This window comes from Dermacentor silvarum, chromosome 7 (assembly GCF_013339745.2).
Source record: "Dermacentor silvarum isolate Dsil-2018 chromosome 7, BIME_Dsil_1.4, whole genome shotgun sequence".
Lineage (NCBI taxonomy): Eukaryota > Metazoa > Arthropoda > Arachnida > Ixodida > Ixodidae > Dermacentor > Dermacentor silvarum.
In genome coordinates, this window is record NC_051160.1 from 17,338,431 (window position 1) to 17,352,912 (window position 14,482).

Consider the following 14,482-nt stretch of genomic DNA (forward strand, 5'->3'; position numbering starts at 1 on the left):
GCATTCTTCTCGAAGTGCGCACTCGACATGTACATTTAACAAGCGAATGCATACTGAAGTGTGAAGCACATCTTCCAAAGCAAATCGAATTTTTTTTCGATTTGCTTTCGATACATTTATTTATGGCATTATGTTGCACTGTGGGTTATGGGTTATGGGTTACCCATGCGGTTAGGGTTACCCAAGTACCCGTGCGCGGTAACTCATCGGTGCTTCGAGAACCACTTCCTCGGGGTTCAGTTTGGAAACCCGTACAGCTTCAGCGTCTTTGACCAGATGCCCAGTGTCTGAACGACGGCGTCTCAAAACGAGGGAGTGGTGGCGAGGGCAGAATGCTGCACTTACCACCGGTGCCACCTCAGGGTAGTACCGTACCACCTGGCTGTTTACGCTAACTTCGTGTTCTGCCGATGAAAATGGTGGGACATGAAGAAATCGCAGTTAGTTTTCCAAAGAAAGCTAAGCGATTTAAAAGAGATTTGATCTCTACAGCACTATTTAAGGAAACTTGCCCCTTGCCAAAAGCAGGTCTATATATACGTGGAGGTTTTATTCGTCTCGGGCCCTATGCGGTTTAGGCGCTTGGTAATTGAGCAGCATATGCGGAAGCAGATCAAGTTATTCCACTCTAAATAAATGTCTTGACTATGTATAGCCAGATGTGCCATTCCCGGTAGTATTCGTGCGCTCGAATCTGATACATTTTGTGTTTAATCTTTGAAAGGCCACCCTTGACCTGTAGCAGGTGCTCGTGGGTCAGCTCCTACGCAGAAACGTTGATTGAACAGAGGGATACAAACAAAGAAGGCAGGAAGGTTAACCAGATGGATGGATACACCCCGCACGAAAGAGAAGGGATAAGAGGGCGAAAGAAACGAGAAGGCAAAATGAGAGAAACAGCTGACGCAAACAGTAGTAGATGCGAGGTCCTTTCAGTTTCGTTGATTCTAGAAAAGTCATCAGAGCACGTGTTACTTGCTGGGTTGATGATAGATCAGGTCAAGCACCCACGATCGAACTGGTTGGGAAATCAGCGCTAAAGAACACAGAGACAGAGACAAGTGGTAGACACGACGGGCGTTGTAAGGCCGTTGCTCTGTCACAGAGGCTACGACCGAAGCTCGTTGCCTCTGTAAATGGTCTACCGTCCAGTTGGCTGAGCCCCGATCGAAGAGGCTGACGCTGGCCGGGAGTCGAGGCGAGTGCAGTGGCAGAGGAGGTGCTCGATGGTCTCACAGTTACAGTGGTCGCGTATGCATGGGAGAGTCAGCCATCCCAATGAGGAAACATAGTATGACCTTGTGAAGGTTACACCCAGTCGTATAGGCGGCACAGCAGTGTAGTGTCACAACGGGAAAGGTTTGGTGGTAATCTCAAAACTAGATCGTTTCCAGAAGCACTGCCTCCCAATCGTGTGCTTACTCAATGACGATAAAGTTGAAGGAGAAATTACCGAACGTGGGATACATCGAGCGGAAATCACATAAAAATTATACGCTGAAACTGCCAAAACTTGTAAAAACTGAACATTAGAGCAAGCTAACTGAATATAATAATGTTCAGGAGCACCACATTTAAATGTAATATGCAGAAGCACCAGCTTCTAGCAAAAGTGCTCTAAGCATGCCTAAATATCTGCTTTTGAGAAGTATACTACGAAAAGTGATTCTAAATACTCGAGACGACATATTCCTCAAAAATATGATCTACAGACGTGTTTTCGTGTTCCCACAGCGATATAAAATGTCCTGAGATTTTTTTATGTGTGTGTGTGTATTTGGTGTTGAACTAAAAAAAAAAAAAAAACAGACATTTTGAGAAAGTCAACGTCCGAGACCTTTTGGTGGAATCAATACACCAGCTGCACTGAGCCCTATTTCACCAATACAGCTATCACAAGAAAAGAGTGACTGATACATCACGCTCTTTTCTCTTTTAGACATATACCTTGTTTTTCTACACAAAAAATGTCTGCTACATTAAAATACACCCCACTCTGTTCTTTTTCAGTTGTATTTTGTTTTCCCACACACACACACACTCATACGCACACGCAAAAATGTCTGCTCCCTAACATAGACCCGTCAGTCATAAATTGGACAGCCAATGAACCGAACAAGTCTTATCTCGCGTCGTTTTTCATGCAGCCTGTGAAAGCGTCTATGGATATAGTTCGATGTCTGCCTTCATTGCTTCTGCTCATGGGTGAGTTTTGCGCTAGTATGTTATGCCAACAACGCGTGCTCATCACTGCCGGTATTATTATTATTATTATTATTATTATTATTATTATTATTATTATTATTATTATTATTATTATTATTATTATTAGTTGGTTTGTACGCATATAACACAAGGACACGAAGGGAATAGGGAGTGAGCAAGCTGACAACAACTGCCACCGAGAGGGGCACAACGCCTGCCTATACTCTTTCAGGAGGAGGGAATAGAGGAAATGAAAATAGGAGGAAAGAAAAGGGGAAATAAAGAAATGACGGAGACACAGACAGAACAAAACAAAATACAAATAATGCAAATACGGGAATAAGCATGCAAGGAGTACATACTTCCTACCTCAACACGTTTTTTAAACCGTGGTACACAAGAGTGGTAAAACAATTTACGCAATATACTTAGCAGAGATGCTTTTAAATTTTAAGACGGCAACAAATGTCTAAATGAGGCAACAAGTGCACGCTGAAAAAATAAAAGTCTGGGATTTTCCGCGCCAAAACCGCAATTTAGTTACGAGGCACGCAGTACTGGGAGACTCCAGAATAATTTGGACCACCTGGGCTTCTTTAACGTGCACCTAAATCTTAACGCATGAGCTTTTTTTTTTTTTTTTTGCATTTAGCCCCCATCAAAATGCGGCCGTTGTGGCTGAGATTGAACCCATGAACTACAGTCCCTAGAATATAAGTATATTCTAGGCACTGTACATGAACCCAAGCTTAGCAGCTTGGGGTCATAGCCATAGCCATAGTAAAAGCTATAGCCACTGGGCTACCGCGGCCGGCGACTGTACGCTGGTAAACAGTATACCTAAATACAAATAAAGTCAGTTTAACTGGAACATTTCTTCACCATTATCAGAACTAAGCGGAAATAAGTAGCTGCGTGTTCCCTTTAACAGTGGGCCTTACAGTAGGTACACAAATAAAATGGAAAGAGTAGTTATAGACGATCAACTACTTGATGATCATGCGGCTTTGTGTTTGTGTTGTGCTTGTGTTCGTTGCAGCTATAATCATTCGTAATATACAGTGGGGTACACACGTGTATTTGAAAGTGTATGTTGCTATAAAAAGTTAAGCAAGTGTTACACGTTTGTAAAACGTGAAGGCGAAAGCCTGATTGCACACTACATCTACTCACATAAGCATTGATACGTGTTTTTTTTCTTCAAGATTGTTTGAAGGTCACTGTGCGATGAGGCATATAAGACTTTCGCCTCAATAAACGAAATGTTTGGTTGATACAGTCCACTGTTGCTCGGTTGTCAAAGTTAGCTACGTATCTTGGCACCAGGTGACCTTTTTATTCTTTACTGTTATTTTTTTTTTCATTTTTTAAAACACATTCCGTGTTTTTCAATAAATCTTACGTAGGGGAATAGAAACTTGTGTTTACAGCTTATTTCACGGTAACTGTTAACTGTTACGAGCTCCGCCCACTAACAGACCACGTGGTAGATTTTAATCAGTCATAGCACATTCCATTTCCCGGTCGGTCGCGAAGAAAAATGGTGTGCCTCGCAAGCACAGATGGAGAATGAACACCTTTGTTCTTGATGTCCGTATTTCCGCCTTCACTGGAAGGTACTGGCTATCCTACACTTTCACTCGAGTCCTTAAGAGGAAGCTTTGCCTCATCAACTGCTGTATGAACAAATGGGAACGGAGAAATTGTTTTGGTCAGCATCAACTGCCCTGAATTTCATGGGGCTTGTAGTATTTTTAAGGTAAAGTTTTACCGCTAATTTGTGAGTAAAAGAAAATTGCAAGACCCTCGTAAATATTCTAACAATTTCACCGCCCGCAAGGAGTCATCTCATACATCACGTTTGTTCGCTTCGGATTTTGGAACAGATACAATTCACAAAATTGCGATAAGAATTTGTAAACTACGTTCTTTGCCGGTTCTTAGCGAATCATAGCGATTTCCGGAATTTTTTTAATATACGTGAGATAACAAATCAACCTTTTTTTGTATATCTGGTAGTATCCAGCTTTTTCCCATAAATGCAATTCATTCAAATCATCTAAGCGCTCGTCTGATCAGATCATTTCTGCGTTTCGCGCCCATTCGAAGGGAGAAATTGGAGTTGACCTCAAGCTAAAGCATTATATTAAGCTTTATTTTTTTTTGACATCTTTCAATTGATACGTATATGACTCACCTATCCAGCATAAAAGGGCGTTGGAGGTTGATTCTTCTGAGATGGTTCACCAAAACAAAATATAGTGGCACAAATGAATCATTATAAAGCTCGATTTATATCTCGTACTACAAGTTATCGCATAATCGTTACCTGTGATAAAATATTTGCTACAGTCAAATGGTCTCATACCCTGACCAAGACGATAACATGCCATCTCCATATTTGTATAGGTGTACCGCATTCAACCCTCAGTAGTCTTGTAATCGCAAAAGCAAGAGGACCACTGATTCAAGTTCTCCATATTGAAGGAAACTTGCCATCACTTTATTCGCTTATCGACAAGGCGTGATGCTCGTCCTCTTCGCGAGTAACTTCTTCAGAGAACTGGACGAATAGGGAATACGCAAAATTGTGTAAGCAGGCTTTCTCGCACACTTAGTTTGACCTAACCCCGATGGAGGACCTCGGATTAGAGCCGTAATTAAGGTGTCAACATGCGGGCTGCTGACACCGTTCCTGCTGCCTTCCTTCCCTCACACCATCCAAGCTTCTTTTGAAAACGCATATCTCAGGTATAACAGTGCTACTAGCTGCAACGCGGCCATCTTGGTTAGGGCAAGTTAGCTGTGTGGGAAAGCACGCTCACGGAATTTCGCATATCCCCAATACAATGCTAGCCCACGGAGAGGAACTTTCACAGAACCATCATTTTCTGAGTGCAGTCATCAACCGTCCACTTTGACAGCTTCTGTTAGGTAGTAAATGATGCTGTTAGTAACTGCACCCGTTACTACTTCTTTACTAACTCTCATTCACAGACTTAAGAAAGTTGTTAGTCGATAAGTGGTTAACGTTGCGGTTACTGCTGGCAATAAATTAGGTAAGATATTAGCTGTCTTTGAGAAATAGTGTTCTTTCGCGGAAACTTTTTCATCACACGGACAGAGGAAGGTACAAACACAAGTGCTTGTAGGTACTCTTATCCCTTGCTGCGTTCGAGTGAAAAAAAAAAAAAAGTTTCCGTGCTAAAACACTATACCAAAGATGCCGCACCGACAATGCTAGAAGTCAACCCTTGCTGATATTAGCCGCAATGCAGAAAAAAAAAAGAGCTGCTGAATGGAAAGCAAACACCCGGCATTTGCTATCTATAAGGCTACTAACGAAATTGTGGACAACCGCATCGGAGTTGTTTATAAAATCATTTGTTAGTTGTGGTCGTTTTTATGTAGGACAAACAGGTCGCTATTTCATTCAGAGAATAAATGAGCACGAACGGTCGTTGACCAGTAGAGCGTGACGTCTATAACCTTTCGGTGAAATGTCGCGAATGTAAATACAAACCACGCTTTAAAAACAGGGAAGATGATCGCACAGGTTTTGTGTATTCGTGTGTTCATACGCCTTTATGTATTTCTTCTACCGTGTTCGAGAATTTAGGAGGAAGTTTTAGCTTGGGGCTCCTATCTGAATACACTGAAACGCAGAAATCGTTTGTCTCAGCAACCACTGCACCGGATTTTGCTAGGTTTGTTGAATTTGAAAAAAAAGTTAAAATATAGTGAATATACAGCAAACGAACTTTTTTATCAAGCAAGCGTACTTTTTATTTAGGCCATCAATAAAAGAACCCCACAAAGTTGCAAAAATTTAAAAACAAAACTATGAAGTTTACAATTCTGTAACTCAGCGATGAAAAACGATATCACACTTCCGTAAACTGCGACTAATAACGCAATAAAGCGGACAAATTTGATATATTATTCATTGCTTCGGAATCTACCACTAATCTGTGAGCAGTGCTTTTGCAAAAATTTTGTAAGCATAGTAACGCATTTACGTAAGCTGTATATTCACAAATCAAATTTGTTCGCTTTAGATGCCGTAACGGACGCAGTTTGAAAAAAAAAATTGATATCCGTTTTTGATGCAGAGTTACAAATTTCTAAACTTCATGCGTCTATATTTTTCTTTCAAACTTGCTTATATTTGGCGATTTGTGCAAACAATTCCAGGCCTTAAATCAAAATTCTGCTTCTACAGTCGCTAAAACTGAACTGTCTCTCTCAAATTCAACACATTTCATTCAAGTCGGTCCAGCGGTTTCCTCATAAGAGCACTATATGCGCCATCGGAGTTAGACACGAGCTAAAACTTCCTCTTAAAATGACACACAAATTCGTATTGCTAGCTGCGGGTGGTCCCTCAGTGGAGCCCAAGACTCAGGGATCCACCCACCGCCCAACACCACTGAGAGAAACAAAGTTTATACTACACTAACTGCGCCATTGACAGTTCACCGTCGTTGACGCTGCGAATTGGTGATGAATTTTTGAAATCAAGGCTTGGGTGATAAGCCAAGGCTTCATGAAAGAAATGTGAAAAGAGGCTGTTATCTGCTAAAGATGATCAGTTTCCTTATGCCTTTCACGGATCTGAGTGAAAACAACGAAACAGGTGAGTTGGTAGGCTAACATCGTCGAAGTGAAACAGCGTGAACAAAAGGGCAATAAAATCAGACATCATGAGCGTCGTGCTCACAACTAAACGTTTTATTGAACTGACGAGTTATTAAACTATACACACAAAGGCACGTGACGCATGCAAGATATGCCAGACACATCATCAAATCATGCCCCTCGTGGATTGTACTTAATTCTTTGTTGGGTAAAACGATATACGTCTGGCTAACACACCAGAACAGCGCCCGTGTTGTTTGATTTCATCGTCCTTTGTTCACTTCGCGCTGTTTGATTTCTACAATTATGATCTGAGAATTTTTTTTTATGTTCTGGTTGCATGAGCCTCACACCGATATCGTACGCTAGTTTACTGTGTCGCGTGCTTATAAACTCACGCTCTTGGTACTCCTTTAGGGATATGCTGTGCCTCTTCGGAGAACGATTATTCAGAGGAACAGTGGAAAACAAGGTACGCTCCTCCCAGGTGTCAACAGCCTCCCAGGATTGTCGGAACGTCGAAAGCATTCCATGATGTGGTTCTACAACGAGTCTTCCGCACGATGCGAGAAATTCTACACGGGCAAAAAATACGATAAAGGAAACAATTTTGCATCTAAAGAAGCTTGTAACACGATTTGCAGAGGTAAGAACACCGCATGAAATGGAAGAAATTAAAATCTGTCTCAATTTGAGTCACTCAGACCATATAGTGTACAACAATAAACAACAGTCCGCAGTTTGTTTTGGGTGACTTGGACCTGTTATGTTGTTGAAAAAATATTTACAGGTATACAAGGCGATAATCTACTTAGATTATTTGCACGGCGACCAAACGCCTTATAGTCGTAGCCCTGCTTAATTGCTTACAAAATACTTACCCATTTCGTAACGCAACTGCTAAAACCTGTATTTTTTTTGTCCACGAAGGTTCTTTTTCGTAAGCATTCAATATCCCACGTGTTATTTCTTTTTAATCGGTTTCCTTCAATATTCCTGCACTGATTTTCACATCAGATGTGCAGGCATATTATTGGATTGCATTTCGCCGAACTCTTTGTGTATAGATTTCGCATAACTACTGCTGCGTTGGAGTTTCTAGCATGTTCTGCCAACTCAAGGTCCTCAATAATATCCTGTCTCAACAATGTCCTGTCTCTTCTCGTGCCTTAGCTTGTGTGTCCCAGTTGTTCGCTCTCCGAATTAGCCGTGCTTCCATACCAACTCGCCCATTTTTCGCTTTTGATCAATGTAAACAACTTTCGCTACTTCCCAGCACTATCGTGGTGCACTGGCTTTTCTGTGATCAATGAAATGATATATCCGATTGAACAAATACGGTCATTCAATGAGTCCTCCTATAAACGAGGGTACAACGCCGGGCTCTCATGTATGTTTTGCGCCCGTAACAGATGAGCACTACGGAGATTGTGGCGGCGCAAAGAACGACAGCATCTGCAAGGACGAGGTAGAACTTCGCTTTTGGTTCGATCCTGACAATAGGACGTGCAAGTCTTACAAATACGGCGGTTGTGATCCGAACAGCAACACATTTCGCACCAAGTTGGAATGTCTCCTTGAATGCGCGGGTAAGTCGTACCAACTTGTAAAACTCCCTTTTTGAATCAAGTCTCCCCCCCCCCCCCCCACCCCCTCAAAAAAAAAAAAAGTAAAGGAGGGAGAGAGAGAAAAAAAAACGAAAAATATTGCACGCCCACATATGGCAAAAGTGAAAGCGGCCGCCAGTGGCGCTGCCCAACGCACACAGGGCTAGATCTATTACAGGCGCACAACACAAGCCCGAGAAAGTGGTGTCGATATAGCTCAGTGGGCGGAGCATAGCACGCGCCTGATGGCAGAAAATGCGAGCGGCAAGTTGTCTCTTGTGGCAATTTGTCTTTTATCTTTCTTCACTTTCATTTTCCATTTTCCTTATTTTATATTCTTACGTTTAACTTCGTTTTGTTCATAATTTCGGTCAACAGATCAAGCTCGATTTAAGGGACAGTTAATAATTCACCCTGTTTTCTCTCCTCCTCTCGCTTGTCTACTCTTCTCGTTTTCCCCTACTATATTATCGCTCAAAGGAGCTCATAGCATTACCGTACATTTTATTTCTCACTCTCTCTCTGTCCTTTTTATAACCCCTATTTCCCTACCCCAGTGCAGGGTAGCAAACCGGATTCTAAAATCTGGTTAACCTCCCTGCCTTCCTCACCATCTCTCTCTATTGTCTACACAGATATACGTGATGAACTGGAAACCGCTTGTACGAAACATTCGTTCGCGCGCGATTAAACTGATTCGTCCAAGGTAGAGTAAGCTGTCGCAAAGTAAACTGGTCAAGCGACGAAGCAAAAAAAAAAAAAAAAAAATAAAATGTTTCCGTCTAGTGTAGTTCCATCGTTATATACTCTACAGCCCTGTTGTGAAGAAACTTACCTATACTGTGACCTGCGCGAAACTTTAATAAAAAAGAACATTTTCACCGTAAAAAAATTATTCCTTTGTTCAATCGCCCAAAACGCTTCAGTGGCAGCTGTCTCCAACTATTAAAGCAAGGGATTTGAGACGAAGTGCTAACTTCTGCTGGCCGAAATATATATTAGAGTGTACATCAGAAATCGTCCAAGAATAACCGATAAGTTTCCTGAGTGGCCGCGTAATTCGCGTAATATATTTGATAACTCCGGCGCATATTTCGCAGTTGCAGAATTGAACCCAGTCCCAGTATGCTGAGATCAGCACACCTTTCGTGTACCTGTACTTGCCCGAAACGCATGGACTTTCCAGGTACCATTTTCCCACAAAGGCTTCCCTAAGCACTGTGGGAATAAATTACGTGGTTGAAAATTCCTCGTTGACTTTAAGAGCAGATATGTCGAAAAAGGCGCTTGTCCCACGTCCATACTAAATGCGTCCATATAGAATATGACGATAAAGAGCAGCTTTTATATAACGGTTGTGCCTTAAGCACTGACTAATTTGGATTACGAACTTTCTAACACGTGTGCTAAAGTTTCAAATTAATAAGGTAACATTAAAGTGTAGTTGTCTAAGGACTTACTGTCCATCAACCCACCATGTCTAGTGCCTGAAAGAGCAGGGGATTTAGTTCGGCAAACACATTCATTTCTCTCAAATCTCTCATTTTCAACAATTTAAACCAATCGTCTCTGAAATGCCCCTTACACGAACCATGCATACTTCACCCTTGTGACGAAAAAAAAAAAAAGAACATACGAAACGCCTACTTGCTGCAGCCCTGCTGAAGCTATTAAATTAGCACATACGCGTACATATTGGCTAACACGCAAGTAAGAAACTAGTACTTCATTTATTGACTATTAAGATGCTCCTGTTCATCACTGACGGTGACGAAAATATTACACCCGGCGCAAAGGTTGAGTGGCTATGGCTTGAGTGGCTGTGGCTTCAGTTGGCCAGTTTAATTGCCGGTCGCCGCCGCCAACTTCCGATGAGGGTTGAATACAAACAAGCTCAGGCACCAAACTATGGGCGCTCGTTAAAAGGAAGCTTTAGCGCGAAGCCAACTGCGGTTTACTGAGATACTACTGAGACAGAGGTAAGAACTTGGTACTCGAGCTTCTTTTTCAATTTTTCAATTATCAGTAACTTTTGTTTAAAACGTTTAAGGGTCCAAATAAAAAAAAATGTGGGCAGTTTGCACTAGTGGCGCAAGGCTGTGTCACAGAGGAGCTAGTTCCGACTTTTGGTAGGTGTTGCTAGGTCTTGCTATGTTTTGCGAGGTTATACATGGCTCGGCTAGGTTCATACTAAGTGTCCATAGGTTTTGCTAAGATTTGCGATGTTATGCATGGCTTGACTAGGGTCATACCAAGCGTTGCTAGGTTTTCGTAAGTCTTACGAAGTTATGCACGGCTTAACTATGCTCATACTAAGTGTCGCCAAGATTTTCCAAGTTTCGCCAATTTCTTGCGAGGTCATACACGACCAGTCCGGTAAGCCACACAAGCCCCAGCAAGTCACACGCATACAAGCCATAGTACGTGCATCACAATTTAGTCTGACGGCGCGCCGGCTGCTCAGAGCTTTCTATCACATCAGTGACGTCACGGCTAAGCGAACGCTTGCTTCTCCTCGGCTGGGGAAAGGGCAGGCGCAGCACACGCATGCCGCGGCGAGACTCCGCCCTCCGCACGTGTATGATGCGAGGAGGTTGCGTGGCTCGGCGACGCACAGCTGGGCCGAGTTTTCTGTCGGCGCGAAACGGACTTACGAAAAGCTTAACAGCTCCGCTGTAAAAGCTGCTTTCTACACTCATTAGAATACAACTTTTTTTCCGTTTAAGTGCAACAAACCTCAATAAGTTTGGTGCAGTCGTTGCCGAGCAAAACGTTTTCCCCCTTCCCTTGTATTTAGATAGGAGCTTGTCTGTCTGTTAAGTTGTCCGTTAAGACGTCTCGCGTAGCCCTGCTGTGGCCTTGAGATAAACGTTCTCAATCGACCGGCAAAAACGACCCGAAAGTTTAGCACTTAATGAAATTACAAATATCTGCGATGAAGGTTTGGTTCTGTCTAAGGTAGGCTGCTGCCGACAATGCTGACCAATCTAACATATTCGGCGAGAACGCTGGCAGTAAGTCGACTCACGCAAGAGTACCTCTAGCAGAATGTACTCGAGCGAACCTCCCACTTCACTTAGGAACACGATCCTGTGCGTATCCTTGTTGGATTTCGAGAGGAGAAGCCCTCATCACAATCAAGGACACAACAGAATAGTTGAACTGTCACATAACCTTCCTACCACCTATATGTACCTCACCCTGACATCCTATTCGAATATTCAGAACTGGTTTTGGCACGTAAAACCCCAGAAAGAAGAAGAAGAAGACTATTCTTCCTTTTCCGAGGAAGGAAGAATAGTCCAGAGCGCAAGTATTCTTTAAAAAAGCATAATGATTAATTATGTTTTCAGACAAGAAAATCCTATGCCATATATCTTCTGACTAGTGGTAGCTGAGTTCCACCTACGTGCAAGCTTGTTCTAAAGCGAATTCCTGTTCTTCGTTCTATAGAGTTCATCGAGAATAGATGTGCTCTTCCAATAGACGAAGGCGATTGCATGGATGGTAGTGAGACTCGCTTCGGCTACAACCGAGTGTTTCATTCTTGCGAAGAGTTCAAGTACACCGGTTGTGGAGGCAACCGAAACAACTTCAAGACTGCGAAAGAGTGCTGGACAACTTTCGCGAGTAAGTAACAACCCTTTATTTGGAAAGTTTGTGTACTAAATGCCCCAAAAGCGGATCTCTTAAAACGAAAGCTTTACTAAGGATGTCGAGCCGAGTTTTGCCGTCGCCAGCAATTTGACCTTCATTTGACCGCAGCTGCGCCGTAACCTTGGCAACGCATCACGTGACTCGCCGCGCCGAGCTCCGACGCCGGCTTGGCCCATGCGCTCTCCGCAGCTCGGTAGCCACCTGACCACGTGACTCGCCGCGCCGTTGGCTTTTTTGGCCACAGTGGCGTTGCTCCTCGCGATACTTTCAGAACGCGTAGGCTTTTACCTTCCGTGACGAATTCCCACAGTACTTGTTATGCCCGTGTTTTCCATTGTACTGGTCCTCAAAAGTATTGTCACGTTGTATTGACGGCCAGAATTTAGAAATAGGACGGCAGTGTGCGTTAAGAATCTAACTTCATATTGAGCGAACTTCCAACCAGGCAGACAATTGCAAGCACACTCTAATCACAACCGTAGCGGCGAGCACGGTTACCGAATCTAACCTCCCGAGTCGAGTCCGGTGATGGTGATCCGAGCAGCGCGGCGATGGCGTTCAAGTGCAATCACAAACCAATCACTCGCGCAGCAGTCAGCTCAGTGTGGTGGTTGAAGGCTACACAGTCATCCAACAACCAGCAGCATGCGCGAACGCTTCTATCCTTATTTTCCTTGTGCTCTTTCTCACATTAGACACTGATCAAACATCCCCCGCCTGCCGACCGTCCTCTTGGACACTAAGGTGACTGTTTGGGCATGTTGGTAAGACATGAAAGAAACTTTATAAAGCTTCTTTCATGTCCTCTGGGAACACGCGCGCGCGAGTTTGTGTATGTTGTGTGTGCGTGCGCGTATGTGTGCTGTCTGTGTGTGTGCGTGCGCGTATAAGTGTGTATGCGTGTCCGTGCGTGCCACCACGTGACCCCAATTTGACATTCGCTTGGTTTCCGTGCACTATCCAGCCTCCAGCTTCGCGTCTGAGGTCATGTGTAAATCGCGGGTGGTTTGAACTTGACTTTATTCAAAGGGGGCCATAAATAATAGTTACTTTTACCGCTATCGAGAAACCAAGATTTCATACATAATTACTAAGTCAACAGCAACCTATATTAAAAAAAAGCACGCCGTAAGTTGTTCATCAGTGCTTCCTTAATGCACTCTAAACTGAACAAGTGCGCGTGTCACAAGAAAATATAATGTACAAGCATTAGCGTAAGTATTTTCTCTCCTGTTAACACCATACGTCTCAAACGGAAAGAAAAAAAAACCTTATCACTAATAATGGCATGTCCCGTATAAGGTAATGTAACGTTTAAAGTTCGCTTTTCGGTATTTTATATATAGGCATAGCAATATTGTTGAGATGCCGGCTAAAGCAATAAACACCGTTTGTTTTCTAAACTAGACAACTCCAGGTGCTTAAAGCACACGCAAGAGAATTCCGGATGGTACAGACCCTACACAAGCTACTACTACAATGTTGAAAAGAATGAATGCCGAAAGACGAAGACATTTTTCAGGAAAAGCGCTGCTCATAAATACAACAGATTTCTCACCACACAGGAGTGCGAACGAGTGTGCAAGCGTGAGTAACTATATTTTCGGACACGAAGTGTTTCTTCCACTTGTTTCCTGTTTCCGCCCACACGTTGCATCTAAACGGTGCTGATAGTTGTGTTCAACATGCGTGCTCAGAGCATCTTATGTGCGTTCTCCCGCCAGCTTTATAGAGCATGTTCATGTTAGATGACGCATGCATCGAGAATATTAAAAATAACAGTTACTACGTTTCAAATTGGCTAAGAGAATTTTAAGTTCACAATTACAGTGCTGTAGTCTGGCTGACAGCCTGTGTTATGTTTGCATACTTCTGCTCAGAACTTGCGTTGTTCTCATCGTGGGTGTAAATCGAAAACCGCCAATATAATATCTACAGGCGCCTCATCGATTTCTTTAAATCATTTAGCATACGGATATCGATCGTAAGCGCTTGCAACTTATTGACACGTCTAGAGAAGCCCCCGCGTAATATTGAAAACAATATTCCCGGTACACTACTGGAAAACACTGCGAGAACTCTAGTAAGGCCTGAAGAACTTCCACGGTGCGCTAAGTAATCACGTCGAACGCTAGCTCTTTACTGCCAGCAGACTACAACTCCTGCTAAATTTGTTTTCCAGGAAAACATACGCCAAGAACACGAAGTCCGTACGATATGTGAAAACAAGAATGGAGGTCCGTCACGAAAGCTACACTCACAACACTGCCACGAGGGTCCCGTTGCAGTCGTTGACTTTGGGACACTCGTCTGCGTACTATCTGTACATAATCTATGTTTTCTTAACGGATAATAAATTGAAGCTGAAACTTGTA

At 43.0% G+C, this 14,482-nt stretch overlaps 1 protein-coding gene across 1 annotated transcript; it reads left to right on the plus strand.

Annotated features, from left to right (window-relative positions):
- Nucleotides 1-1,782: 1,782 nt before the first annotated feature.
- Nucleotides 1,783-14,482, plus strand: LOC125946635 (carboxypeptidase inhibitor SmCI-like). The gene is made up of 6 exons (XM_049670288.1): nt 1,783-2,205; nt 7,261-7,489; nt 8,256-8,432; nt 11,904-12,080; nt 13,515-13,694; nt 14,290-14,482. The coding sequence occupies exons 2-6, from the start codon at nt 7,375-7,377 to the stop codon at nt 14,328-14,330; spliced, it is 690 nt and encodes a 229-aa protein (XP_049526245.1). The 5' UTR covers nt 1,783-2,205; nt 7,261-7,374; the 3' UTR covers nt 14,331-14,482.

Coding starts and splice junctions, on each gene's coding strand:
- LOC125946635 (XM_049670288.1), top strand. CDS start 7,375: ATGATGTGGTTCTACAACGAGTCTTCCGCACGATGCGAGAAATTCTAC. Junction 8,433..11,903: donor ATGTCTCCTTGAATGCGCGG/GTAAGTCGTACC, acceptor TTCGTTCTATAG/AGTTCATCGAGAATAGATGT. Junction 13,695..14,289: donor GTGCGAACGAGTGTGCAAGC/GTGAGTAACTAT, acceptor TTTGTTTTCCAG/GAAAACATACGCCAAGAACA.